Source organism: Festucalex cinctus, chromosome 20, assembly GCF_051991245.1.
Source record: "Festucalex cinctus isolate MCC-2025b chromosome 20, RoL_Fcin_1.0, whole genome shotgun sequence".
In the NCBI taxonomy this organism is placed as follows: domain Eukaryota; kingdom Metazoa; phylum Chordata; class Actinopteri; order Syngnathiformes; family Syngnathidae; genus Festucalex; species Festucalex cinctus.
In genome coordinates, this window is record NC_135430.1 from 59,174 (window position 1) to 84,773 (window position 25,600).

Genomic DNA, 25,600 nt, shown 5'->3' on the forward strand with positions numbered 1-25,600 from the left:
CGTGCCGCTACAATATGTTAATAAAATTAAAAAGATGCAGACACTAAATGTTTTGGTGAAGGATCAATGAGGAAAATTCATAAAAACAAAGACCCAAAGTTTTTTGGTCCGTGAAATGAAGGAGCCTGTTGAAGGGACATTCTACTGTCATGGACATTAAGTTCTGAAAGTACCCCAACATTGACAATTTTTTTCTTTTCTTCTGGGGGCAGCTATCGCCCCAGGCAACCAATGTGCTCCTGAGCTACATTTAAAAGAAAATACTATGAAAACATGTTAATTGTGCACTTTATTATGTGGTTCACTCCGTGAGAAATTACTATACAGGAAACATATACAATTGATAGAATCTGAGGATTTGAAAAGTTTCAATACTTTCAAAGAGTAAACAAATACTGTATGTTATTTGACAGTGTTGGTATCACTGCTGTTAAAAGACTGATGAATTGATTATTTATTCATCTACCAAGTAGACAGTAAAAAAAAAAAAAAATCACTTCACTGTTGAATCTTTTCTAAGGAGACCTGTTGAGTTTGTTGTGATGCAAGCTTTCGGCAGTGCAAAAAGACAGACACCGGGTGGATGAGGGAGAACAGGACAAGCACCGCCATTGCGATGTTGACCTGCAGACACATGAAGGCCGAGACCATATCAAAGTTTGTGTTAGATGACAGATGCTGACTCCCTTCCATAGGCGCTTTTATGGGGTGGCAGTTGCCACCCTTACCAAATTGCCAAAATGAATCTATCAATACTAAATTCAAATTATTATACATTTTCTTACTGTATGCCTCCATAATGTATGAAAAGTAAAAACTAAATCAAACATGGAAAAGAGTCTCAAAAACACATGGCTAAATGCACTTGTGTTGGTCAAAGTACCACTGGTTAGAGCGGGAAGCATCTCGCACTTGCCTGGAAGTCAAACTGTCTTTGTTTTTTTTTTTTTTACTTTTTATTCAATGTTGCACACACAAATAGCCCTTATACTAAAAACAAGATCTCAAAAACATAGGCCTAACTACCCAGACAAAACGAAAAACAGAAACAAAATTCAGCAGAGAACTTGATTATTGAATCAAGATTAATTTCAGTACATCAATCATTCTCTTATAATTGAATAAAATATATGAGAGCACACAGTTCAGATGAAGTTCTTACATTGGAGACAATAGCCTATTTCATCCAAATTACATTACCTCTATTTCATTTTGCCTTGTGATATCCCTTCAGACTTGCAGGATGTTTTCCCATGTGATTTTTATGGCCGCACTTTCCCATCTTTAGGTTTTTCCATAACTTATTCTATTTTTCCCCCCTCCACCTCTATCTAACAAAAGTGCTAACCAAATTTGATCCCACCGCATTTATCTTTTCAGGACTGAGGAAAGGACGACAAAAAAATATGTTTCGTGACGTCTCATTTTGGGCAGCGAAAATGACAAGAGATTTTAGTATAATTTTTAGGGCTGTCAAAGTTAAAGCGTTAATAGATTAATTAATCACAGAAAAATGTCGCATTAATCATGTATTAACGCAAATTAATCGCACTATTTTTTTTTTTGGACCGCACTTGAGCCTTGAACGTAACCGCGGATGGTTACATTGAAGGCTGCGCAGGTCAGTGATTAGGTCAATGCACGGCATTTCCTACGCCTGTTGTTTCAAAATGAGCGGGTGACTCCAGTTGGTGTGCTCGGTGGTAAATTTCGCTTTAAAAAACACACCGACGGGACTTTAGATAATACAAAAGTAATTTGCGTTCAATTAATTAATAATTGCTGAATTGTACCCAATTGATATAATGCTGTTACGTTTTTAGCAATACACGCATGCATGAAATTGCGTACATGCGTTTAATCAATGTTTGCAAATGACATTCAGATAATAAAATGCTCAGGGGCCACATACAGGAAAATATATTACCAAGTGGGCCGGACCGGTAATATATAACTTAACAACTATTGGTGTCAGTTATACACAGTTTTTTTTATTTGCAGGCCAGCCATAAATAGTGGTACTCAACTGTAAATACTGTATTTTGTTACCAAAAAATAACACAAATGCAAATGCAACACAGCAACATTTTGCCCGTATGAGTTCCGGGTGTGATATATCGACATATATATCGTTACCAGAATGCAATGTGTGGCACAATTAATGACGTTTTAGGACGTTAAACCATGTCATATGTGTTTGTGTTACCAGTAGCTTAATGTGTGTCGTTTTCAGTACATTTATGTTTGATTAATGTTGGTCTGTTTATATTTTTTTTCAACAAACTGTAACTTTAAATTGTGTGTAAAATAATGACATCCATGTCAATATTATCGTGTAGAAGTTGCATTGCTAATCTAAGGATTGCTTGTAAAATTACGAATTTATATGCTTTGATTTTGGCCGTCTGTTTAATTGGGCTGACATTACTCTTACTCTTATTTTTTTTTTTTTTTTTTTTTTTTTTTTTTTTTTTTTTTACAAGATTATCTTGCGGGCCGGATTAAAACCCCTTTGCGGGCCTGATCGAGCCCACGGGTCGTATGTTTGACACCCCTGACACCACTACCTTCAGTGATTCTATTAGAAATAACAACAGAAAAATAAACATAATGCTCACGTATAAAGGATCTCCATCCAGAAGTGATTCCACCACAACAAAGCAGGCATACTGCAGCAAGGAGACGGCTGACGCAAGAGTAACAATGAGGCCGTACACTTTCCCAAAGTGACACGGTGGGAAACTACAATGCAAAAGACACACAGACAAAGGATGTCAAGGAAGACTGGCACACCTCAGAACCACACCTGTTATCACATTCACATGTTAAGGAGCTTACTCACATTTATATCCTGAGTTAGTACTGTTGAGTATAACTGCGAATAAGTATACTCACGCCACACTGACAAAGGCTGCGAGAGTGCCTTGAAGGAAGGCACGAGTCAGCACTTGCATGGCAAAGGTGAAGTATTGGAGAAGCAGCACTGGGATGGCAGCGGAAATTGAGAACAGCAATGCCAAGAACGACGCCAGGAAGAGAGAAACAACTGTGGAATTCAGTTCTGCCTCTTGTCCCTTCATTCCTACACACCAGTGGGTGGGAAGAGTCAGTGAAGGTCATCGTATTAATAAATATACATTTATTTTTTATATCTGTGTTGACACTTGTTTTTATTTCATACTGTACCTTGTTTGTGGTTCAGAAAAAGGATGGATGGATAATATCAGACAAGACAGCTTTATTTATAAAGTGCATTTCCTACACAGGGCGGCTCAATGTGCTTCACACAATACAAGTACAGTACAACACTTAAAACCATTCGCAGACAAACCAGTTTAAGTCATTCGAAGCAAATAGTCATTTTATAGAATTACTAAAAGAATGTAAAATGAAATGTATTTTTAAAATGCTCTAAAAGACCTTAATCATATGTATAGGGTAAAAAAAAAAAAAAAGCATCGATTTTAACCTGCATTTAAAAAAAAATAAAAATAAAAAACACTGAACATGATTGTTTGGCTGCCCTGAAGTCTTTCTCCACAGTCTTGCTGAAATCCACCTACGCCTGAGTTTTTGCCTTTACACACGCCAAGGCTGCATTTTTCAGTATTTTGCATTTGTCAGCTGGTATTAGTTCCCAGGAGACCCTCACAGTACGTTTGGGTCAATTATTTGTAGCACACATACACTGTTCAGGATCCTTACTGGAGATTTTTGCCATGGCAAAAGTGGGTGGGACAGATTGTGGTCTTTATGAAACCTTAATGGGGACGTGTCCCCCCGCGTCTCCAGCGCAACTGCGCCCAAATGTCAATGACACCATTGTTGTTGATAGGCTGATTTCAACTTGTGTCACTTCATTTCAGTTTAAGATAGCACGCAGTACGCAATTGAACTCTGTGATAATACAAGATTGATCAAACAAGACTTGTTTTGCTCGAGTTTTCTGCATTAAACACTAGAATGACCTTGGCTTATGTTTATTTTTAGGTTACTTAAAGGTGCTTTGTGGAGTTTAAAATGTTAAAGATTTTTCTACATCTTGCATGCTCCACTATTGCCCAGATAACTACAAACAGCCCTGACTTTTTAACTGCAACTGCGCCTCTCAGCTTGTATCTTCTCTTCAGTGTGGAGTGTTCGGAGCACTCCGCAGTTTCTTGTGGGTAGGGAGGGTTGGAGTTGCACATTGCACGAACTTGACACAAAGGCTGCAGTTACGCTTTAGGCAAGAGGTGGCAGTTGTGAGTAAAAAAAAGTGACAAACTCCACAATGCATCTTTAAATGAATAAAGACGGAGCGACCAACTTAGCAGGTAGAGCGGCAACCTGATTTCGAAGGAGCGTCACGTTTAGTTTATAAAATCATCATGTAACCAAAGGGTAGTGTAATAATACAAATTAAATTTATGTAAATTTTGTTGTTGAATTTCCGTTACACTTTGAGTTTCACATGCATCAAAAAAAATGTTGGGCAAAGGGGCACTTTGGGCATAGGAATGTGATCTCTGTGATATCTGCAATATTGTGATATTAGAATTGCACAATATCATTGTTGTCATGTCACAATATTCAAAAGAAGCACATCGGTTGAAAAGGTGAGGCTGTATTCCATTTGTGCAATTCTCTTTTAGTTTATTAGTGCAATTTAATTTTTATTCAAAATATTTTGCTACTTTGACAGTTATCAATCCCATAAATCAGTTATACCAGCAAATAGTTTTCAACATCTCCGTAAAAAAAAAAAAAACACATGACTTTTCGCCCACTTCAGCCTAACACAGTATTGTGAACTACATTGACCATGATACTTTGTGCCACAGAGCCAACAGGAGCACATGACAATGACGTGACATGACATGGCCAAGCCTATTTATTTGTCACTGCTGATATGTACAAAAACACAATACTTCATTGTGCTTTTCTTCCAATATGAGCACTTGTTTTGTTTTGTTTTGTTTTTTACATTATCATGAATTTTTATACAGTATTGGGATTTTTTATTTATTTTTTATATATATATTGCCAGCCTCCCCATAATATGATATTTATTGTATCGCGAGGTTTATATTGTGATGTTTAGCGTATTGTGGTGGTTGGATATCGTTACATCCCAATTTGGGCATCAGTGCCAAAAGGCCTGTGCGCCCCTAGTGCATTACTGTTTTTTTTAATTATCACGCAATGTAGATCTTATTAAATACCTGCATCCCGGTATTTCCGTTTCAGTCTGTCCATGATGAAGCCGTTCCAGGGGGAACACAACACCGCACACAGTTGGGTGAAAGCAAAAGCATTGATGAACTGGCTCACTGCAAACATATTGGAGGAAAGGTGAGATGTGATAACAATAAACTAACATTTGTGTAATATTTGATGTAAATGGGAAGGAAGTCTTTTTTTAAACTGGAATGTTTTCTTCTCCCAGACAATAAATTTAAATCACATTTTCAATGAAGGCTGGTAAAGAAAACTATTTAATTTTAAAACAATTCCAAATAACAATCAAACAAACACCATTGTGTTTTGTGAAACTACTGTCTACTTTAAAACTGTTGCTCTTAAACAACAATCAGTATCATTTTTCATGTAAATAGCATGCAATATTTGTATGCTTGTCATCTACAAGACTGGAGACATTCTGACGGAGTATGATGAAAGTTTGCAAAGTGTTCATTTCCTAATCTGTGTTTGAGTTGTACCGAGTGAGGAATCTTCATCCGTTAGCAAATGCAGCGCGGGGTTAAGGGTGCCAATGAAGAGATAAATTCTCAGTTCAATCACCGAAAACCAGATGAGGCAAAAAAAGAAGAATCTGGACAGGATACACTCCCGAAAAGTTTTCTCTGAGAGGAGGGAGAAGGCACACATTTACATCATGACCCCATTAAGATATGAAATGTTCATGATAATACTTTTATACACACCTGGTTTGGCAGGTTCCTCCTCGGCAGTTTCCATTTGGTCTGTTGTTTTCTGTGTGCCATCATTCACAGACTCTTCTGGCTTGCTTGATTTGCCACAGGAAAACCTGAGGTTGAAGATGACCGCAAAGGGTGAGGGAGTGCTGCAATTTGCAATGGAATCTCTGCAGACTAACTGCCTTTTAGTAAGAATGTGGATGGATGGATGGATGGATGGATGGATGGATTAATGGATGGATGGATGGATGGATGGATGGATGGATGGATGGATACTGTGCTTTATTGTTTTATTTATTGATACAGGATCAGAAATTTGTTTAGCATAAACTATAGCCATATTACAAAGAATGTTAACATTTAACAAAGTCTGACTACCCCCATTGAGGCCGTATTGATTTTGTTTAATTTTTAGAAGCTCCTCATGCGCACACCTTCATCTGCAGATTTGTCTCTGTCTGTGTCTGATTTTATGGTGAGTACATTATTTTTGTTCATATATAAGTTCTGTTCTACAGTGGTTATACATTTGTATGATATACCAAAATGAGTCCCGTAATAGGAATGTTGTTGAACCGAAAATTGACTACGTTTGACCACAAAGCTTCCACTGAAAAACCCACTTGTTATTTTCCCTTTCCTTTTTACTTTCTCTGTTAAAAAAAAACTTGGTACTGAGTAATAAACCGGTCACTGTCGTTCAAAATGTGCATTAGACCACCTCTCGTCCATTCCCTTTGTCCTGCCACTTTGTTTCAATCTATAACTATGAATTATGAAGGTAGTGTTTTGAGCAGATAATTGACAATAAGGTACAGTTACAGTCTCCAGAGTCAAACTCCCAAGTTATGCATTAAGTAATGAATGACACTGATGTCATTGTTAATGTAAACGTATTAATTTGTTGATATAGTGATATATTTGTAGTAAATTATTTGACGTTGCTGCACATACAGGAAGGAACATAAATGGCAATAATCAAACATTATAACACTGAAGGGCAAACGTTTTCAAGTCTTCGCAAAGATAGTGAATGTTGACCCCCCTTCAGGGTTTGTTCAAGGTTGCAAATGTTCGCCAGATGTTCGCCAGACGTGCCAACATTTTAAAAGTATTTTCTTGTCGCGAGGAAATTTTTAATATGTTCAAAATTGTGACATGAGAAAATGTCGGTGACCATTAAAGTTGTTGGCAGTCGTCTGGTGATTGTCTTTATGACCTTGAATGAACCCTGATGAATAATCAATATCCTCCACCCGCAAAAGTGCGTCTCTGTGCAAGTTTGGAGAGATGGGTTGTAGTGTGTGGGCCTTGCGGCTTTATTGTGTTGTCGTGGTGTTTCGTGACCCAGTCAAACCTTTCTGAAAATAATGGAAAAAGTATAAATTTACTACCGTGGCTTTTCACACAGTGAAAATGTGCACCGTATTGTACAATATCGCATTTCATTTTATAAATTCACTACCTTTGACAATTAAAAAACCAAAAATGTCATACATTCTGGATTCAATACAAATAAACTGATATATTGCAAGCCTTTTGTTATTTTAATATTGCTGATTATGGCTTACGGCTTAAACAAAACTCAAATATCCCATCTCAAAATATTAGAATTTCATGAAAAAGTATACTAGTAGGCTATACAATTAATCACTGGAATCGTCTAATTAACTCGAAACACCTGCAAGTGTTTACAAGTGAATCCAGAATGGATGACATTTTTGTTTTTTTTAATTGCATTACAGAAAATAAAGGACTTTATCACAATATTCTAATTTTCTGAGACAGTCCTGTATAATCATAGGTCTAGTAATCGCTAATTATATTACATTGTTCATACGTTTCATAGGTGACATATTTCGCCATCATCTTTCTACTACAGATACCCGAAGGATAAGAACTTAGTTAAGTATGAGCTCTCTGAGGCACCGTACTGCGCTTGCTTCAAAATGCACGCACTTAGTATACCACTAAATGGCAGTAAAATATATATACTGTCATTTTAAAAGGAAAAAAAAAATACTGGTCACATGCGCAATTTGATTACAAATTTTTGAAGCACTGTCATAATTATTAGGAACAAAATGCCAACATTTAGGGGCAGCTTGGTGCGTTAAAACTGATTCTTTCAAAGGTTGTATCTCACTGAGTGGTGAAGGCTTTCGAGGGTGTGCTCACGCAGGAGTGCTTTTTTTCCATTTGGGTGTGTTCAATGTTGCATATCGTATTTATGCTCACAAACAATTTTTCTTGTGACAAATAAATTTTGAAAATATTCAAAATTTGATGGCTTGCATAGTTTGTGAGCTTAATAACAGTTTGCGAATGTCTGACAAACGTCACTTTTTGCAATCTTGAATGAACCCTGATGACAAATCATCATTTGCTGCATATGCACACACGTGCAACCCTGCCTTCACTGCTCATGAGATACTGTACCAGACGGGTACTTGTTAATGTGCAACATTTGAGCCTGTGGGAAAAAAATTACTGTTTGAGAAGATTCTTGGGCACATTTTTGCAAATTTTCACTCCCACCCCCGATTGTGGTTCTGAAACTTAAAAAACGGAATTGCTTTGTGCCCACGGATCACGGTCTATTGGAGCAGGGACCAAGGTGCAAGCAATACTGTAATTAGTAGCATTCTTAAGTAGGGATGTAATAATAACGGCAATATCGCGATATTAAATTATGTAAAATATCGTTGTCATCTCACGATATAGAAAGCAGCACATCTGTTAAAAATGTCAGGTTGATTTCCATTTGTGCAGTTCTAGCACCCTTTGGTGGCTAGTTTTTTAGTGCAGTTTAATTTTCCCTTCTATGTATAAAATCTACTCTCATGGTCAGATGACAGGAAACGTAATATGCTTGTGAACCGAGTCATTATGTGGAGGAAGTCAATGTGTGCATGCATTAGGAAGTAAGTGACTCAATATTAAGTGTTATTAGAGATTGTAGGTGTTTTTTTGCATTGCTTTTATGTACAAAAGCACAACATTGTTCTTTTTTTTTTTTTTTTTGAGCTAATTTATTTTACAATATTGTGACCGTTATTTTATATTGCCCACTTACACACAATATCGTGATAATTATCATATTGCGTCCATATCGTGATAACGAATCGTGATGTTTGGATATCGTGACATCCCTATTCTCAAGCCTGTTCTGAACTCCACCTCATCACCAAATCAATTTATGCTTTGACATGCACAGTTTTCATCAGATAGCCATGATTTTTGCATTTGTAGTTGGAATGTTTGCATTCGGATTCATACCCATATGTGTAATTCTGAGGCAGCGGGTATGGGATTAAGGTTCTGGGTAGCAGGAAGAAGGTCCTGAGCACGTGAAAGATGCTGCATGCAGCCATAAACAGGAAACTGGCCTTGATAGGAATGCCAGACTCGTATAACAACTGTGAAAAGTAAAGCACATGATCAGAATGTAGGATGGTGATGATGAACAATGTATTAAAATCAAGACAACAGTCACCTTGATGATGAGGAAGACAACTGCAGAAGAATGATAGGACCCGCTTAGGACGGTGATAATGGTGGAACGATGATCGCCGAATAGATTTGCCACCTTCAGGAGAAGGAACATACACCTGTGTGAGTGGCACTGGAGGCAATATGTGTCTTGAAGTTCCTTGCCCAAGGACACGATGATACATGACTTGGAGAGAGCGGGAATTGAACAGTGGACCTTGCGGTTACTGGACAACCGGCTCTACCTCCTGAGCCTCAGCCGCCAATAGGGCACTAACTCTCTAAAATGTAAAAGTATTTGCCAAGCCGGATGTGTATCCAAGTTTTGTCGTGTGCTGAAGGTTGGATCCCAAAGTGCAGACACAAATAAGGTTTTAACTATTTATTTACATCGAGAGGAGTGGAACAAACTTGACTAGACGAGAAACAAATAGAGTTGCACAGAGGGACAGAAAGCAATAATCCGGCAAAACACACAGCTCTCAGACTGCACCTACAGACAGTGAATCGATCTGATTGGTTGTAACAAGTAAAGGATTAAAGATTGACATCACATAGCCTAAAACTAGTTGAAACTAGATGATGAGACTAGATGTTATATGGTGGTTACATCAGTTCAAAACAGACACTTGACCTCACGGTCGTGAACCCAACTTAACAGGTCATGAACTCAAACTTAACTCTGGCGTGACCCCAGACACGACAAGTTTTCCAAGTATCCTAGTTTTCGCCCAGGTTAAGACACTCAAAAGCAGCGGCATTTTTCTTAGCAAACACCATAACGTCACAGCAACAGCAATGTAATTAAAGGCATTCAAATAGCTTTTCTTTTTAAACATCTTTAGATGAAATACCCAAGTTTGAAGACGTTCCATATTATTGCGTGAGAAATGGCCGTTCTGCAACGAGCCATCGAGCGACAAACGACGCACGTCGTTTTTGAAATCCTTCCTATCCGTCTGCACCATAACACCAGTTATAAGCGCACGCGCACACAAAACAACAAATGCCCAATCCCGCCCAGTGCCCGATGAGGGGAGAGAGATTTTTTTAAAGTAATCCTAACAACTCCAGATGCCCATCTTCCGTAACATCATGAGCATCTCCTTCAGAACTACGAGATATCGCGTGACGACATTATTTTTTTTTTTTTAAGCGTGCCACGGCGCTACAAGGGGAGACTTTTCACTTGGATCACGTAACATAAGTAACTTAAGTACAGTAACTATAGGGCCGTATAGAAGGGGAGAATGTAAAGAGTTACGTTAGAGGTTACAGCAAAAAACGTAACAAATGTAAGGGCGTTAGTTCCAACACGGCAAATGATTTATATAAATGTTGTGAGGATAACCGGATCTGCTTATGGATGGATGGATATAGCAACCAGAAAAGTTAAAATACACCATTCAGCACGAAAGTGAACAGAACAGTCATCCTACTTTATGGAGCAGAAGCTGCTGTGATCGGTCCCGGATACGGCGAATTGTAATCCAAGCAGAGATATTCGACAGTATCTCTTTCTTAATGAATCGATTTTTACTTTTTATTCAAATTACTACTTTCACACACTAAACCATGTTGAACTCTAGCAGGGGAGCAGCTGCGATGCCCCCGCGGAGAGTGATTGACAGGCCCTCACTCACAGTCACACCGATTCAGGAATTAAAAGTTGTGACATGCGCCAGTGCCTTGTATGTAATGTAGACTAATGTAATAATGTATTGTAAATACTAATATGTTTGATCGCTTGTCGGTGTTGCCTATTTCATACGACGCCAGACACTGCTTGCATATGTCGCAAATATCACTACACATTTTCACTCATGCTCTTTTAAATGGGATAACATGAACATAAAAAATGAGCAATGAAATATGAAACTTGAAGATGAAACATGATCACGATGGTCTTCCACAAGCAACTCACTCCGACACCCCGCCCCAAAATGCACACAGGCTATATGGCTTGTAAATACAATAGTGTAGTGTCCCTCGTGTATTAGGCTACTTGGGGAGGGGTGCTGGGACAAAACTAAACAAAAAAACTATTAAACCATCACATTTTCATTTTCTTCATGTGACCAAAAGCATTTGATATAACATCTACGATAAGTTATCAATAAAGCACTTATCACAGGCCACATCCAATGGCAAATAATGTTTTAATTGACACAAAAATATTGCATCAAATTTCCCACTGTGGTAATATGACGTTATTTAAGCAAGAAAATACCACAAGGAGCAACAATAAAATAAGCAAACTTTGGCTGATGCATCGAAGATGAATTGTAAGCTGAATGTGATCTTCAAAGTTGAGGCTGATTTAATCTCTTGAGAGGTCAAACTTCCAAAACATTTAAAGGGTTAAAATCTCGACTGATGACCTTGCCTGCTATTGGAATTGACTTTCCACTGATATTTTAACAAATCCTAAAAAATTCAGATTCATATCTTTTTCCTACGGTACTGGTTGCTATGGTTGCGATGCTATTTGAAAGATGCAAGTACCAAAACCCCTTTTTCTCTCAAAACTAGGGATTTCAACCTTCCAACATTAAAACTGCTGTAACTTTGTCAATTTTTGAGCTACATCCGTGTATTATATATCATTTTAAATATATCAATATTTCAATTTTGATTTTTTTTTTTTGGCACATGAGGACCCTTTGCCAGAGCCGGTCACACGTGTACATTCATTGTTGAGCACGACTTTGTGGTGAATCACTGCACCCCCACTCCCCAGTAAAGTTCAGGCTCAGGATTTTTTCAGGCTAAGGAGTGTATCAACAAAACTCATCACTTCATCACCGCAAGCACACCGCCACTTGGCAAAACAAAATAAAAGTAATAAAAAATATAATGACTCATAATAAATGATAGGTCATTCATAATAAAAGGTAACTTTATTGTATATTATCTATTAGAAGTGTTGATTTCATCACAGTTATTTGTGGAATGTGATGGGCTATTTGTATTTTTACCTATGTGTCCAGACTATAATGGACACCCCATCGAATATGTAATAAAATTCATTTTAATTAAAAACTAATTGCTGCGATTGGTTGGCAACCAGTTCAGGGTGTACCCCGCCTACAGCCCGAAGCCAGCTGGGAAAGGCTCCAGCACCCCCGCGACCGTTGTGAGGATTAAGCGGTTAAGAAAATGGATGGATGGATGGATGGATGGATGGATGGATAAAAACTAATTGGAGCCCACATGAAACTACTACCCAACATTATGATCACACTTCCATTATTCCTCGCTGTTAAAATGAATAGCATGGATTTGGGATTAGCCTCAAGGCGTTAGCCGATGCGTCTGCTAGCATCTACCATTGATATGGCTTCTACTGCTTAGGAATGAGCATTAGCGTAGCGGAACATCAGCGGAGCTCTCAGCTTTTTAAAATATCCGTAATATTACTGTTATGGCTGGTACGCGGCAGCTTTCGTTGATTTCCGTAACAAAGTACGGACAATCCGCCACATTATCGACCTCGTCAAAACGAAAACTCACCGTTGGAATGGGCAAAGCGAAAGTACGGAAGAGGTCTTTCGTGACTCGTTGCGGAATTACGATGTTTGAGCAGTGATTTAAAACAAAATGGCGTTGGTTGCGTCTTATTTCGATTCAGTTGCTAAATGAGCGTGTTTTTATAACGCGTCACTCACGAGCGGAGGCGGGCATCGTCATTGACTGAAACTGATGATTGATGTGTGCTCACCTTTTGGCGTGTTCATCAGCACTTTGAGCGAATACTTGATAATGTGAAGCCTTGAAAAAAACCGCACAGACTGAGCACCGAGTGAAGCAGGATTTCTGTCGATCATGGTGAGGACACACGGTCCTTCTCAAGCCGTGTATTTTTGTGAGGCTTCAGATTATCAAGCATGCGCTGAAAGTGCTGAAGCACGAGCAAAAAGGTGGGCACCTCGATCAATCATCAATTATAGTCAATGACGATGCCAACCTCAGCTCTTCCACTAGCAATCAATTTCAGGTCGCCATCTGGGCGAATGGTACCATAAACTGATTTAGCCCGAAGCAAATTTTAGTTGCCATTGGTGAGCTGGTGAACGTTAAAGCTCAGCCCTGCAACCAGTGACCGTTGCGAAGTTGCTATTGTATCTGGAGAAATTCTTCTTAATTCTTCTTAATAACATTTTCGGAGGCCTAAACGTTTACAAAAAAACATACTAAATTTTACACACTCATCGGGCCCAGTGAAAATTTTTCTACTTTAAAGTTGTCATAAACGATGAAAACAAAATGGCTCCCTAACGCCCCCTAATGGAGCCCCATCCTGGTACAAATATTTGATAATCATTGTCCAGTTAAAGAATACCTGTATATAAACAAACGTAAATATAGTAGCTCTCCATGGATCATAAAGGGATTGCGAAATGCTTGCAAAAAGAAAAGTACCTTATACTGAGACTCCGGGCTGTTCGGTCCCTGGACGACCGTTGCCAGACTTTGGTCTGCATTGCCGGCAGTAAGTCGGATTCGTTTCCAGTGAGGGTTGGACTCTGCCAAGGTTGCCCTTTGTCACCGATTCTGTTCATAACTTTTATGGACAGAATTTCTAGGCGCAGCAGAGGCGTTGAGGGGTCTGGTTTGGTGGCCTCAGCATTGCATCTCTGCTTTTTGCAGATGATGTGGTGCTGTTGGCTTCATCAAGCCAGGATCTCCAACTCTCACTGGAGCGGTTCGCAGCCGAGTGTGAAGTGGTTGGGATGAAGATCAGCACCTCCAAATCCGAGACCATGGTCCTCAGTCGGAAAAGGGTGGAGTGTCCTCTCGGTCGGGGATGAGATCCTGCCCCAAGTGGAGGAGTTCAAGTATCTTGGGGTCTTGTTCACGGGACATCGACAGGCGGATCGGTGCAGCGTCTGCTGCGGTCGATCTACGTTCCAACCCTCACCTATCGTCACAAAGCCGTGGGTCGTGACCGAAAGAACAAGATCCCGGATACAAGCGGCCGAAATGAGTGTCATCCGCAGGGTGTCCGGGCTCTCCCTTATAAGATAAGGTGAGAAGCTCGGTCATCCGGGAGGGACTCAGAGTCGAGCCGCTGCTCCTCCACGTTGAGAGGAGCCAGCTGAGGTGGCTCGGGCATCTGGTTAGGATGCCTCCTGGACGCCTCCCTGGAGAGGTGTTCCGGGCATGTCCCACCGGCGGGAGGCGGGACGACCCAGGACACGCTGGAGAGACTATGTCTCTCGGTTGGCCTGGGGACGCCTTGGGATACCGCCGGATGAGCTGAAGTGGCCGGGCAGAGGGAAGTCTGGGCTTCCCTGCTAAAGCTGCTGCCCCCGCAACCCGACCTCGGATAAGCGGTAGAAGATGGATGGATAGCGAGATTTTGTGAAACTGGGAACTTAAGAATTGGAAAATAAATATAAAAGATATAAAAATAAATTACCGGTAACTCATATTATGAGGGCAAGTAAGAAAGATTATTGAAAAATATCAAATAAAAAAAATAATATTAAAGGGAAAGGAATGTTATTTTTTTCAACAATATAATAAGATAACTCTCCACTAAATTATTATCCTGATTATTTAATTGAAAAGGATGATTACCATAATATGAAATTGATCCACAGATTGATCCACTCACAATTTCTATTTGGAGTTAAACCATTGTAATTTGTACCCTCATCCACATCATATATTTTCGTCTCAAAATCTGTGTCTAGTGTTATATCTAGGTCCATATTCTAATATATTCTTCTCCTTCATTAGCCATTTCCTCGTTTAATCTGTTACAACAGGATTACTGAACTTCATTTTGATTTTCTTATATTTTCTAGTTGTTTGAGATCTTTTATCATCTTTGCCTCAGATTCTTCTTTGTTCTGTATCCACATACATTCCCATTTCGAGTCCATGTTGCTACTATTTTTGTCTGTTTTCTTAACATCCTTGCCTCTCGTGTAATGTCCCCATTTTTCTTTAAGTGTTCGTTTAAGTAAACATTTGTCCCTTTAAGTTTCTTGGCTTGTTTCACCAGGTTATTCTTTTTCTTTACATTTGCTAGTCTTATGATAATGGCTGTTTTTTCTTTCCCCATCTTCCTTGGTAATGTATGTCAAACCGAAATATTATCACTAGAAGTTTTTATGTTCTTACTTAACTTTACAAAAAGGGCAATAAGAATCATTCATGAGGTTGGTTATCTAGATCAGTGGTTCTCAACCTTTTTTTTTAGTGATGTACCCCCCTGTGAAATATTTTTTCAGCTACGTACCCCTTAACCAGCGCAAAGCATTTCTGGTTGGGGGGGAAAATAAAAAATAAAAATAAAAAAAGACCTAAACCCGAGTGTTGTGCCATCATTGTCTGATATATTAAACGTTGTAACTCGGTTTATTTATGTGATCTCTGGAACTATTCTAAAAAACAAAAGAAAGAAAGAATTAATTTTATTATAAATAAAGATTTGCACACATAAAAATGATCAACATTAAGTGTTCTCCTTTCGGCTCATAGTAAAGCTCTCAAACATAACTGAATTTTAAATACAGTTTTCAAGTGATTGACAGGTCTAGAGGGCATATGACATGTTGGGTTAGGACACTGAAATTGAATACCCTACTGAATATAAATTTTGTGTTATGAATTTATATTTTTCTGAAATATTTACCGGTACATATTTCCTGTACCCCCTGGAGTGCCTTTGGTATTTTATAATTAAATATTGACTATTTGTATAAATAATTGTACGCCACCTACCTGTATGTTGGTGATCAAAAATATTCTGCCCGACACAGCTATGAGGGGAAGGGCTGGGAAAAGCAGCAGGGACAAGGCTGGTGGAGAATTACAAAAATTAGAAACTCGCATGTCCATCTTTAAATATTCTGCTTTTCTATTCTGTTGTTTGTGTTGAAAATGAGATGACAAACGCATAGACAAAAATTACCTGGAGTTGAGAAGGCCAACATCAAGGTACCCGAGATGTAAAGACATCTAATGTAATGAAAAGACATTTTGCACATCATCATCATCCCATAGTGTTAGAGCGCAGAAAATTGAGATAAGACCATTATTCATTTATTTGCGCAACAACAACTGAACTATGACTACAGCTAAAAAAACAAAAATGACTACTGGCAAAAAAAAAAAAAATGTTACCAACATATTAATTCGTGTTTTTGTTTCATGCTGTATCCTACAGAGCCCCTAAAGTGACATAGGAGAAAAAAAAAACAAATTAAATATGTTTCTTGTCTGGACGAGAAAGTTTCTTGTCCGTACGAGAAACTTTTCTTGTCCGAACGAGAAACTTTCTCGTCCGGACAAGAAACATATATACAGGACTGTCTCAGAAAATTAGAATATTGTGGTAAAGTCCATTATTTTCTGTAATGCAATTAAATAAGCAAAATGCCATACATTCTGGATTCATTACTAATCAATTGAAATATTGCAAGCCTTTTATTGTTTTAATATTGCTGATTATGGCATTTTCAGCCAAATATCTTATCTCAAAATATTAGAATATTTCCTCAGACCAAGTAAAAAAAATGCCATAATCAGCAATATTAAAACAATAAAAGGCTTGCAATATTTCTGTTGATTTGTAATGATCCAGAATGTATGGCATTTTTGCTTATTTAATTACATTACAGAAAATAATGGACTTTACCACAATATTCAAATTTTCTGAGACAGTCCTGTATATATTTTTTTCTCCCATGTCACTTTAGGGGCTCCGTAGTATCCTTCAGTTTCCATGTAACACCTGGTAAGACGTTGAAATTATTATTGACCAATGTGGACAATACTTTACTGTTGTCAAAATGCACTCACATTCCTAACAGCCGCACGACAAAAGAGCCAAATCGGTCAAAGATGAAACCAGTTAGAAGTGTGAGGAAATTATTCATGACAGATGCGGCGGTGAAGACTCCAGATAACTGTTCATCCTGTCCACTGCAATCTGAAACCGACAAACACATGAGAGAAGGAGAGGAAGTTAAGATTTTGCCAATTTAGAATTAAAGCCATTCTTGTACATTTCGACATCATTTTGTCAGTGATGAATTGAAGGTCAGAGGTAAAGAAGAGGAAACTGACCTAAGACTTGAGAGCCATCGATTTCTGTGCTGTTGACGCAATGAGAACCGAAGTAACCCTGAGTCTTCAGGATGAAAACAAGTGAGGCCCACCCAAATACAATTCCTGCAAAACAGAGACACTCCACCATGCCCGTGATTAAGGTGAGCATTTGTCGCACACCAAAGCCTTTCGGACACTGCAACATTGTCTCAGCTTCTCCCTTCACTGTCAAAACCAGGAGACAAAGCAAAACATGAGCACCTATTCTTCAATCAATGTTCATAAATCAGAGAATCAAATGAAACAGTCATTGAACATCAGCACGGGTAAAAATGCTCAAATTGCATACATTTAACATTTTCAAAGTATGCATAAATTTAGTTTAATCCAATTTAAACAGCAGAATTATTGTTGACTGAGGAAAAAAAATACTGACCTTTTGTTGTCTTCAATATGCTCTGACTAAACTTGTCTTGCTTGACTCATTCTCTTCCTTTTATATGGGCTCAATTGTCAATCCAAGCATCTAACACGCGTGACAGTATCTCTTATCGCACAGGTGAACAAAAATGTCCCCGATGCTGGTAAACAGGTTTCATTGATTCTGTGATGGCCAAATGATGTTTAACCCAACTGCAGGAAGCAGAAAGTCAAAGCTGTATGAATTTGGTCTCTGTCGGTACCATATCTGTTCCAGCTGCCCAAATGTCCCCTCACATGTGCAGTACAGCGTTACAGGCTGGCCCGGGCATCACATATCAATGGGTACGGAGTCCATCCATCCATCTTCTTCTGCTTATCCGAGGTCGGGTCGCGGGGGCAGCAGCTTTAGGAGGGAAACCCAGACTTCTCTCTCCCCAGCCACTTCAACCAGCTCCACCGGCGGGATTCCAAGGCGTTCCCAGGCCAGCCGAGAGACATAGTCTCTCCAGCGTGTCCTGGGTCGTCCCCGGGGCCTCCCGCCGGTGGGACATGCCCGGAACACCTCCCCAGGGAGGCGTCCAGGAGGCATCCGAACCAGATGCCCGAGCCACCTCAGCTGGCTCCTCTCAACGCGGAGGAGCAGCGGCTCGACTCTGAGTCCCTCCCGGATGACCGAGCTTCTCACCCTATCTCTAAGGGAGAGCCCGGACACCCTGCGGAGGAAACTCATTTTGGCCGCTTGTATCCGGGATCTTGTTCTTTCGGTCAGGACCCACAGCTCGTGACCATAGGTGAGGGTCGAAACGTAGATCGACCGGTAAATCGAGAGCTTCGCCTTTTGGCTCAGCTCTTTCTTCACCACGACGGACCGATACAGAGTCCGCATCACTGCAGACGCTGCACCGATCCGCCTGTCGATCTCTCGCTCCATCCTACCCTCACTCGTGAACAAGACCCCAAGATACTTGAACTCCTCAGCTTGGGGCAGGATCTCATCCCCGACCCGGAGAGGACACGCCACCCTTTCCGACTGAGGACCATGGTCTCGGATTTGGAGGTGCTGATCTTCATCCCAACCGCTTCACACTCGGCTGCGAACCGCTCCAGTGAGAGTTAGAGATCATGGCTGGATGAAGCCAACAGCACCATATCATCTGCAAAGAGCAGATATGCAATGCTAAGACCACCAAACCGGACCCCGCCTAGAAATTCTGTCCATCGTGACAAAGGACAACCATGGCGGAGTCCAACCCTCACTGGAAACGAATCTGACTTACTGCCGGTAATGCGGACCAAACTCTGGCAACGGTCGTACAGGGACCGAACAGCCCTATCAGGGGGCCCGGTACCCCTTACTCCCGAAGCAACCCCCACAGGACTCCCCGAGGGACACGGTCGAACGCCTTCTCCAAATCCACAAAATACATGTGGACTGGTTGGGCGAACTCCCACGCACCCTCAAAGGATCCTGCTGAGGGTGTAGAGCTGGTCCACTGTTCCACGGCCAGGACGAAAACCACACTGCTCCTCCTGAATCCGAGATTCAACTTCCCGACGGACCCTCCTCTCCAGCACCCCTGAATAGACCTTACCAGGGAGGCTGAGGAGTGTGATCCCTCTATAGTTGGAACACACCCTCCGGTCCCCCTTCTTAAAAAGGGGGAACACCACCCCGGTCTGCCAATCCAGAGGCACTGTCCCCGATGTCCACGCGATGTTGTAGAGGCGTGTCAACCATGACAGCCCCACAACATCCAGAGTCTTTAGGAACTCCGGGCGGATCTCATCCACCCCCGGGGCCCTGCCACTGAGGAGCTTTCCAACCACCTCAGTGACTTCGACCCCAGAGATAGGAGAGCCCACCTCAGAGTCCCCAGACTCTGCTTCCTCAAAGGAAGACGGGTCGGTGGAATTGAGGAGGTCTTCGAAGTATTCTCCCCACCGATTCACGACGTCCCGAGTCGAGGTCAGCAGCACCCCATCGCCACTATACACAGTGTTAATGGTGCACTGCTTTCCTCTCCTGAGACGCCGGATGGTGGACCAGAATTTCCTCAAAGCCGTGCGGAAGTCGTTTTCCATGGCCTCACCGAACTCCTCCCATGTCCGAGTTTTTGCCTCAGCAACCGCCGAAGCCGCGTTCCGCTTGGCCAGCCGGTACCTGTCAGCTGCCTCTGGAGTCCCACAGGCTAAAAAGGCCCGATAGGAGTCCTTCTTCAGCTTGACGGCATCCCTTGCCGCTGGTGTCCACCAGCGGATTCGAGGATTGCCGCCGCGACAGGCACCGACCACCGTACGGCCACAGCTCCGATCGGCCGCCTCAACAATGGAGGCACGGAACATAGCCCATTCGGACTCAATGTCCCCCGCCTCACCCGGGACAAGGGAGAAGTTCTGCCGGAGGTGGGCATTGAAACTCTTTCTGACAGGGGATTCCACCAGACGTTCCCAGCAAACCCTCACAATACGTTTGGGTCTGCCAGGTCGGACCGGCATCTTCCCCCACCATCGGAGCCAACACACCACCAGTTAGTGATCAGTTGACAGCTCTCTTCACCCGAGTGTCCAAAACATGCAGCCACAAATCCGATGACACGACTACAAAGTCGATCATCGAACTGCGGCCTAGGGTGTCCTGGTGCCAAGTGCACATATGGACACCCTTATGTTTGAACATGGTGTTCGTTATGGACAATCGGTGACGAGCACAGAAGTCCAACAACAGAACACCGCTCGGGTTCCGATCGGAGGGGCCGTTCCTCCCAATCACGCCCCTCCAGGTCTCACTGTCATTGCCCACGTGAGTGTTGAAGTCCCCCAGCAGGACGAGGGAGTCCCCAGGGGGAGCGCTCTCCAGCACACCCTCCAAGGACTCCAAAAAGGGTGGGTACTCTGAACTGCTGTTTGGTGCATATGCACAAACAACAGTCAGGACCGCGTCCCCCCACCCGAAGGCGGAGGAGGCTACCCTCTCGTCTGGTACGGAGTGTTCCTACAAATATACAAAAGCTGAAAATTTTGCACAACCCCATGAATTATATATATATATATATATATATATATATATATATATATATATATATATATATATATATATATATATATATATATATATATATATATATATATATATGGATATATGGGTGGGACAGTATTTGCCTCACGATATCGATAATATCAAGATACGCGATATTTACGATTTTTGATATATTGTCAAAAAAAATTTGCAATATATCACAATATGTGACTAAAAAGCCAACAAATGCCCATAAAAAGTCTAATTATGCACTTATGCATTTGTACAAAGTTTTGCAAGGTGCCTCACTGCCTCTGAGCCTTTTAACTGTAAACATTGTAAAGTGAGACAAATTAAAGTGCATAAACATTTATAACATTTATAACATAACACTGCACGACTGGACACATATCGATATCTATCGTCAGTGTATCGATAATTTATTGCAACAGAGAGCGCAACAATATATTGCGATATCGATATTTTTCACCCATCCCTTATATATATATATATTTATATCAGAGCTGTCAAAATTAAAGCGTTAATTCTGGAGATTAATTTAAATTCATTGAAGCGTTTTTTTTTGTTTTTTTTTAACTCACTTAACTCGTTGTGCACGTATGGGCCACGTCCCAATACTTGCGCTTCCGACTTTGTGCCCCTCGTTTATACATTCCCGTCGACGGGTGCGAGTAGTAGTGTGTCTGTCTCAGTTGTCTGCAGCACTTCAGAGAGCTGAGACACCCATCGGCAGGAGCGCAGGGGTGGGTGTGCAAGTGTTGGAACACAGCCAGTAGTGGCCGGAAACGGCGCTGATGTGTGGAAACCCGGAAGTCGGAACTTGTGGCATCTACCGCATTATTGTTTGCAAAACACAACATTCAAAACTTACGCTTGAGACAGCCGAGGACAGCAGCCAACCAGAAACAAGCGTCAAACCAGCCAACCAATCAGGAATGGACATTCTCACAGCCGAATTTGATTATGCAGAGAAGACACAGGACTCAAATTCCTAACACGTCCATGGAAACAGTCCACGAATCAGGAGATGTTTGCAATTATGCCACTAATAGTAGTTTGCCTCCGTGGCTTGGCTGGAAGGAAAACGTTGAGTCTCTGCCCAGAAACGTCCCAGACAGGCCAAAATGGCTTGAAAAAACAAACAAAAAACAAGCAAACAAACAGCACATAAATGGGGGATAAGTGTTGCCCTGTTTTGTGGAAAGAGGAACAGGGGATTCAAATACAATACTGATAAGGAAATGGCCATGACCATTAATGACCCCAATGTGACATGTTAATAGGTTGGCTCGACAGTATAGAGCACTCGGATCATGTATAGAAAAATATAAAATGAGCATCTCTGAGCTGTGCTCCAAACACAGTGCGAAGAGTCTAGTGCAGGGTTGTCCAAACTTTTTCATTTGAGGGCCACATACAGAAAATTACAGAGCCCCTAAAGTAACATGGGAGAAATAAATAAAAAATAAAAATTATACACACATATATATATATATACGTATACACACATATATATGTTTATATTTATTGTTTATATATGAAACATATTTGGATTTTTTTTTTCTCCCATGTCACTTTTGGGGCTCCGTAGAAAATCAGAGGGACGCAAGGGCCACATAATGTTATGAAGAGAAATTGTGTTTAGTCATAAAAATTGTATAAATAATTTATTTATGCTTTTGCATATTTAGAAAAAGGCTACAGTACATAAACCAATTTATTTGTGATATGGCAGTAGGGTTATTATAGTTTTGGAATTTTTTATTTTAGTTTTTATTTCATTTTGAGTTTTGTTTTTTAAATTTAGTTAGTTTTAATTAGTTTTCAGGGTGGTTCTGTTAGTATTTATTAATTTTATTTCTTTAATAAATGCTTAGTTTTAGTTAGTTTCAGTATTAATTTTAGTTTTTTCTTCATGTGTATTACTTGTGCGCAATATTTAAAAAACAACGTAGGAGGGACGTCATCTGAAGGCGCTTTTCTATTGGCTGCTGCTAGATGGCGTCACTTCTGTGTGACATACTTTCAATCGTCATTATTCCAGTTGATATCAAACTAAATCTACTAAAAATCACATTTGAAATCACCCCCAAGACTAAAACGAAGGACAAGTTTGCTATAATTATAATTACTTTTAGTCTTGTAGTTTTATGTTTGTAAACATAAAATGTAGTTTGTTAGTTTTCGTTTTTTAAAAAGCATTTTGGTTAGTTTTTTTTATTTTTACAAAATTTTTCGAATTTTAGGGTTTAGTCATTTCATTAGTTTTTGTTAAAGGGCTGTCTGCCGGATTTACTCAAGAAAATGCACTTTTTAAATACAGGATGTACACACTTTAACTTTCTCTCAATCTACACATCTGTGTTTTTGTTCATCTTTTGTGGTAATTTCATCCTAAACCCCCACCTCCCCAGCCTGTATTTTGCCATTTTGTGTTTGTTTTGTAAACAGCGGGACGTTTCAGTGGCAGAGCGGGGGGGGGGGGACGTGTCAGCTGTGTGACGTCACTCCCGCGGCAATTTGAAAGCACGCACGGATTTTTTTTTTCTTCACTCACTCATTCATACATGTAAGCTTCTGTGAGTGAGTGAGTGAGTGAGTGAGTGAGTGAGTGAGTGAGTGAGTGAGTGAGTGAAAAAAGAAAATCCGTGCATGCTTTGCCACGGGAGTGACGTCACGCAGCTGACCCCGGGTTTACACCGGTTGCGGTTGCGGTGCGGCTGCGGTGCGGTGCGTCTTGACTGCGTGCTCCGGACGGGTCAATTTTTTGGCCAATCCACACTGGCTCCGCACCGCTGCGGTCCGGCAGCTCCGTCGCCGACCACTTCCCGCCGTGTCTCGCGTGACCGCGCGGTCATGTGGCATTAAAAACAACGACAAACACACAGAAAGTCTGTGCTCAACAGAGAAGCAGAAAGAGAGGTGGACTTTTTTTATTTTGTGGCTTTCTACCTCCAATATAAACCTCTCCTCGTCCATGTTCGCTGGTGTCTAAACCGTGAATGAGCACCTCGCACGTTAACTCCAGGCCTGTCTACGCCCACATCACGTTTTGCTAGCATGCTTGCGAAATAGGAGCTGGCGAGTGTTTTATCTTGAAAGGTAACCGGAAATTTCTTTCGAAACTGCGTCGGTCTTCCTGTCCCGCTCGATGTGTTTTGTGCTACCTTGCCATTTGCCGGAGGCCTACCGCCGCGGCGTCCGGTGTAAACCCGGGGTGACCCCGTTTGCGACACGCCACTCTGCGATTGGCTGGAGGGTTGTAAACACTGTCTTTCCACAGAAACGTCCCGCTGTTTACAAAGCAAACACAAAATGGCAAAATACAGGCTGGGGAAGTGGGGGTTTAGGACGAAATTACCACAAAAGATGAACAAAAACACAGATGTGTAGACTGAGAGAAAGTTAAAGTGTGTACATCCTGTATTTAAAAAGTGTATTTTCCTGAGTGAATCCGGCAAACAGCCTCTTTAGCTAAACGTTTAATGGTACTTGTGTTTTTGACACCGTCCCTTCTTACTTTGACCATCTCCAAACATTTGTGGTTTTGTTCATTGATTTGAACTGAGTCTGAGGCGGGCCGCAAATAGCCCACGGGCCGTAGTTTGGACACCACTGGTCTAGTGGTATGTGAGAACTTTAATTAAAGGGATACTTGACTCATTGAGCCATTTTCCAGCAGTAAAAAGTTAAGATTTTGTCCAGAATGAATTTGATAACTTCATTATTTTTCTTGTACAATTAATACCTTTAAAAACGAAATTTTCCACTTGCTGTCGATGAAAGATGACATCACCTGTGCTGAGGAAGTCGGTAACGACCAATCATGGCTCAACTGGTTTCTGGGTTTGGTTCACAAACTGAAGCATGATCGGTCGTTACCTACTTCCTCAGCACAGGTGATGTCATCATCAGACGACAGCAGTGCCTCAATATTGTTATTGATATTGTAGGTGGTTTATATGCATTGCTGTTATGTACAAAACCACAATAGTGTGCTTTTTTTGGTATGAGTTTTTTCTTTTTCTTTTTTTTTCTCTCTTTTTTTTTTTTTTTTTACAATATTGTGACCTTTTTTAAATATCGCCAACCTCCCCACAATATCGTGATAATTATCGTATCGTGAGCTTCATATCGTGATAATATTGTATTGTGATGTTACATCCCTACTAATGAGTACAAATTTACACAAATTCACACGCACGCACGCACGTACACACATGCACACAAATGTGCACATATGCACATAAAAAAAAAAAAAAAAAAAAAAAAAGGGCAATGATGATAAGATGTTGAATCGGTAAGACTGCCGAATGAACAATTCTGAGCTCTCTCTCTTGAAGAAAAAAAAATGAAATTACTGTCACAGAATTCAGAAACTAGTTGATTTAGAATCAATACATAAATAAAGTCCCAAAAATGAATTAACATTGAAAGTTACGAACATGGTTTGTGGATTTTTTTTGACTGCAGTTAGTTTTTATTTTGTGTTGACTTTTTTTTTCTCAGTGAATTTTAATTAGTTTTTAGAACAAGTTTGTTGGTTTTATTAATCATTCACTGCCTTTGACAAGTATACTTGTCAATTGTATTTTTTAGAGCGGTGCTAAATGGGGGCGAATCTGAGCATGCTCCACTGTAAATATCAAACTTGGAAACAACT

At 40.6% G+C, this 25,600-nt stretch overlaps 1 protein-coding gene across 1 annotated transcript; it reads right to left on the reverse strand.

The window, feature by feature from the left end:
* Positions 1-271: 271 nt before the first annotated feature.
* LOC144009210 (equilibrative nucleobase transporter 1-like) lies at positions 272-17,983 on the reverse strand. The gene is made up of 13 exons (XM_077508801.1): positions 17,914-17,983; positions 17,496-17,702; positions 17,229-17,358; positions 16,339-16,385; positions 16,149-16,225; positions 9,418-9,510; positions 9,201-9,340; positions 5,928-6,031; positions 5,703-5,846; positions 5,205-5,312; positions 2,896-3,082; positions 2,619-2,742; positions 272-624 (listed from the first exon to the last, which is right to left on the reverse strand). The coding sequence occupies exons 2-13, from the start codon at positions 17,680-17,682 to the stop codon at positions 499-501; spliced, it is 1,467 nt and encodes a 488-aa protein (XP_077364927.1). The 5' UTR covers positions 17,683-17,702; positions 17,914-17,983; the 3' UTR covers positions 272-498.
* Positions 17,984-25,600: the final 7,617 nt, after the last annotated feature.